Source organism: Cucumis melo, chromosome 9 (genome assembly GCF_025177605.1).
Source record: "Cucumis melo cultivar AY chromosome 9, USDA_Cmelo_AY_1.0, whole genome shotgun sequence".
Classification (NCBI taxonomy): Eukaryota; Viridiplantae; Streptophyta; class Magnoliopsida; order Cucurbitales; family Cucurbitaceae; genus Cucumis; species Cucumis melo.
Window position 1 is genome coordinate 5,305,556 of NC_066865.1, and position 4,852 is coordinate 5,310,407.

General features: G+C 40.6%; 1 protein-coding gene across 1 annotated transcript; it reads left to right on the forward strand.

Annotated features, from left to right (window-relative positions):
* The first annotated feature begins 3,161 nt into the window (after nucleotides 1-3,161).
* Nucleotides 3,162-4,641, forward strand: LOC107991630 (uncharacterized). The gene is made up of 4 exons (XM_017046831.1): nucleotides 3,162-3,173; nucleotides 3,260-3,732; nucleotides 4,432-4,507; nucleotides 4,600-4,641. The coding sequence occupies exons 1-4, from the start codon at nucleotides 3,162-3,164 to the stop codon at nucleotides 4,639-4,641; spliced, it is 603 nt and encodes a 200-aa protein (XP_016902320.1).
* The last annotated feature ends 211 nt before the right edge of the window (nucleotides 4,642-4,852 follow it).

The window sequence follows — 4,852 nt, forward strand, 5'->3', positions numbered from 1 at the left end:
ACCTCATGCAAATCCTCCTCACGCTCAGCCTCTGTCTTAGAATAAACCAAAATGTCATCAATAAAAACTATGACCAAAAGTGTCTAATAAATCCTTAAACACCCTGTTCATTAGATCCATAAATACAGCATGAGCATTGGTCAAGCCAAAAGACATCACAATGAACTCGTAATGCCCATATCTGGAACGAAAAGTAGTTCTAGGAATATCATTGTCTCTAATCCTTAACTGGTGATAGTCTAAACGTAATTCAATCTTAGAGAATATAGTGGCTCCTTGTAACTGATTAAACAAGTCATCAATTCTGGGTAGTGGATAGTGGTTCTTGACTATCACCTTATTCAGCTCTCTGTAATCAACGCAAAGGCGCATCAACCTATCTTTCTTCTTCACAAACAGTACTGGTGCTCTCCAAGATGATACACTAGGTCGAATGAAACCCTTGTTTAGCAACTCCTACAACTGGACCTTCAGCTCTTTCAGCTCAGCTGAGGCCATTCTATAGGAAGCTCTAGACATGGGAACAGTGTCTAGCTCGAACTCAATAGTAAAATCGATCTCCTTGGGAAGTGGAAGTCCTAGAAGCTCATCAAAGAACACGCCGAGGTATTCTCTCACCACCGACTCAGATGATAAGGAAACTTCAAGCTCTTTGATGTCCACTACGCTAGCCAAAATACTCCAAGTACCTTAGTTGAGTAGCTTACTGGCTTTCATATCTGAGATAACTTTGGGTAGGACCATAATCTCTGCCTCTTTAAACTTGAAACTAGCCACTGAAGTAGAGTTAGAAACTACCTCCTTGCAGGAATAGTCTATACTTGCATGGTTAGCAGATAGTCAATCCATGCCTAGAATTACATCAAAATCTTGCATGTCTAAAACTACCAAAGTTACATCTAACTTATGATTTTCTATCTCTATTTGACATGCTCTTATCTTTTATTTGGACAACATAACTTCTCCAGATGGAGTGGAAACAGATAATATACTACTCAGTGGTTCTACCTCTAAACACATATGTTGAACAAACACTGATGATATAAAAGAATGAGAAGACCCAGAGTCGAATAACACAAATGCAAAGTGCCCCAAGATTGGGAGCGTACTTGTCACCACAGCTTGCTCGGCCTCGAGATGAGTAATGGCAAACATTCTTTCCTGCTGAAAAATAGAAATCTGGTTCGAGGTGGTTCCCAATAGTTTTTTAGGACAAAAGTCAGTTATATGCCCCAGTCTCTTACACTTATAACAAACTCCACTTCCTACTAAGCAACGTCCTCCATGAGATCTCCCACAGCTACGACAGGCAGGTAGTTCTCTCAAGGTCTTTCCTGCAGCAGCAAGCTCCTGACGACACCACTAAAAAACACTACTTGACCTCAGATTCCTCTGTGGCACTGTAGTAGGCTGCAACTCAGCCTTTCTCTTCTGACCTGAGGTTGACCTACTCCTACAGCCTTGGACAGATCAGCTCTCTCATGCAGACTCATATCCACTGCCAAGCACAATGCATCAACATGGGTGGTTGGCCTAAAGACTTGAACGAAACCTTGGAGGTCTAATCTGAAATCGTTAACAAACTTATCGATCCTGACAACCTCATTCCTTACAAAATCAAGAGCAAAGCGAGACAGCATATCAAACTCTACATTGTACTGCTCCACAGTTATATCGTTTTGCTCTAGGTTCAGAAACTCTTGCTTCTTAGTATACCTAAGGCTGGTAGAGAAGAATTTGGCGTAGAAACTCTCCTTGAACTGCTCCTAGGTTATCTAGTTGACATCACCACCCAACATTCTCTCCATAGTCTCCCACCAAGTGGTGCCTCTATCTATCAAAAAGAATAATATGCACTGAACCTTATGGTCGTTTAGGCATTTCATGTACCGAAAGATGGTCTCTACAGAAGCCAAATACATTTGGGCCTTGGTTGGATCTTCCAAGGATCCGTCAAACGTCTTGAGGTTGTACTTTCTGAAATCTCTCAGATGTTTAGCCTTTGCTGACAGTTGGTCTGACACGTTTTGGGGTTCTACTGGGACCTAAGCAAGGGCTGGTGGGGTTTGTTGGACAGTATGAAATGGTGCCAATGCATCTCTCAGCATATCTTGGTATCTCTGCTCCATTGCAGCGAGTTCTGCTTGAGTGACAGATGCAGTAAGATAGGCAGCTTGCACAACAGGTTGCTTTTTAGGTTGCATACGTCCAGCTCCTCTACCTCTCCCACCACCTCTACATGCACCTCTACGTGGCGGCATTTTTCCTAAATTCCACCAACATAAGTCTTTCACAATATAATCATAACATTCATACTTTATCTAGTTTAATTCAGGCAACGTTATAAACAATCATCATAAGTCATAAACATACCTGACAAGTGACGAAGGACCGTATTAGCCATAGGGGTAAAAACAAAAACAAAAACTTACATCGTAAGTCAATCTACAGAACCTAAAAACTCAGGCTCTGATACCAACTGTAACGATCCAACTCTTTATACTAAGCTGAGGTCATTACTACTTAAAGAATAATTAAACTTTCTTAAATCAAAATGGAAAATAACAAATTTTCATAATTAAAATCTCAAATACTTATTAAAATCATAAATAAACTAAAGTAAGTAGAAATAAATCTCAAAAGTAAAATCCAAGTTCGGGTCCTATCTAGTTTTAAAGGAGTAATAATGAAAGTACAAAATACTAAAATAAAAACTAATAATATAACGGCGGAAGCAAAACATTTTCCTATGGCACACCACGGTCACTTCTTGTCCTTCGCCAGCTTTCCTTTACCTCTACCTTTGCCTGTAAAATTAAACATGAAAGAGTGAGTATAAAAAATATACTCAGTAAAGGACCTATTACTAGTCCTGCTAGGTGTCTATTAACTTTCTATTAAAGTCTTGTGAAGTAGTACCCCTAAACTGGGATGTTCCCAAACATGTGCAATCTGTGATCCCTTAGAAAAATCTCTGGTCTTCAGTGAACCCAAAGAAACACCTAGGACAAAACTGGTATTCGGTGAACACAAAGGAACACCTAGGATAAACTGGTCTTTAGTAAACTCGAAAGAACACTAAGACAAACAAGTTATAAGTGACCATGTAGAGTCACTCTTATAACGCCCTAAAATTTTGAGGTAACTTCTTCAAACAGGTTATGAGTGACCATGTAGAGTCACTCTTATAACGCCCTAAAATTTTGAGGTAACTTCTTAACACTGTTATCCTGAATTTTTAAAATTTTATTTTGTTAAGAGTGGTGTTATTTCTACTACTGCTACTGCTACTACTGCTACTACTGCTAGCTGCCGCTGCCGCTGCCGCTCCTGCTGCTGCCGCGTTGCTGCTGCTCCCACTGCTGCTGCTCCCACTGCTGCTGCTCCCACTACTGCTGCTCCCACTACTGCTGCTCCCACTACTGTTGCTCCCACTACTGCTGCTACCACTACTGCTGCTACCACTACTGCTGCTACCACTACTGCTGCTACCACTACTGCTACTACCACTACTGCTACTACCACTACTACTACCACCACTACTACTACTACTACTCCTACTACCTACTACTACTACTCCTACTACCTACTACCTACGACTACGCCTACTACGACTACTGCTACTACGACTACTGCTACTACCACTGCTACTACCACTACTGCTACTACTACTGCTGCTACTATTACTGCTACTACTCTCATCTTCTCATCTTCTCCTTTTGCTTCAGTTTCGTCCGTCCATTGTGTTCCTCACGAACCCAGCTGCCGTCTACTACTACTACTACTACTACTACTACTACTACTACTACTACTACTACTACTACTACTACTACTACTACTACTACTACTACGATTACTACTACTACTACGACCACTACTACTACTACTACGACTACTACGACCACTACTACGACTACTACGACCACTACTACGACTACTACGACCACTACTACGACTACTACGACCACTACTACGACCACTACGACCACTACTACGACCACTACGACCACTACTACGACCACTACGACCACTACTACGACCACTACGACCACTACTACGACCACTACGACCACTACTACGACCACTACGACCACTACTACGACCACTACCACCACTACGACCACTACTACCACTACTACCACTACTACCACTACTACCACTACTACCACTACTACTACTACTACTACTACTACTACTACTACTACTACTACTACTTCTACTACTACTACTACTACTACTACTACTACTACTACTACTACTACTACTACTACTACTACTAATACTACTACTAGAACCGTCGCCACCTATAGATTCGCCAATCGTCGAGGTTTGTGATAAAGGTGAAACTTATGGATTGATGGTTGTTTTCATAGCCATTGTCTATGTTCTGATGTTGTATTAATTAGTTTGATTGTGGTTTCAACCTTGAAGGTGTCGTCAGGTTATAGCACTTGAATTCCTTAACTTTCTATTAAGTCTGGTTGGAATTCGACTTTCAACTACTTGGGTAAGTTGTGGACGTCACTTCAGAGTGACTTAGATGAAGGGATTTGTTTGTGAAAGTAATCATTTTTTTTTTTTCTGTTTGATTATGTTTAGATTGGATCTTTGGGCTTTTTTGAGAACCAGGATTTTAGCTAAGTTTCAGGTAAGGGAATTCTTACTACTGGACTCCATTTCAGATGTAAAACGCAGTGACCGATAGAAAAGTTACATTGTATTGATTGTACTGGACTGAATGTGGTGCGTTTATATAGAAAGCATTTCTAGTATATACTTTGATTAATTACAGACGATCTGACTGTCATGTATAGTTCATATTTTGTGTTTGAGATGTTGTGTAGTCTATGCA

Excerpts from the sequence above, each read along its gene's own strand:
- LOC107991630 (XM_017046831.1), top strand. Across the intron at positions 3,733-4,431 it reads TCTCCTTTTGCTTCAGTTTC|GTGTCGTCAGGTTATAGCAC; the intron begins GTCCGTCCATTG and ends TCAACCTTGAAG. Across the intron at positions 4,508-4,599 it reads TTCGACTTTCAACTACTTGG|ATTGGATCTTTGGGCTTTTT; the intron begins GTAAGTTGTGGA and ends GATTATGTTTAG.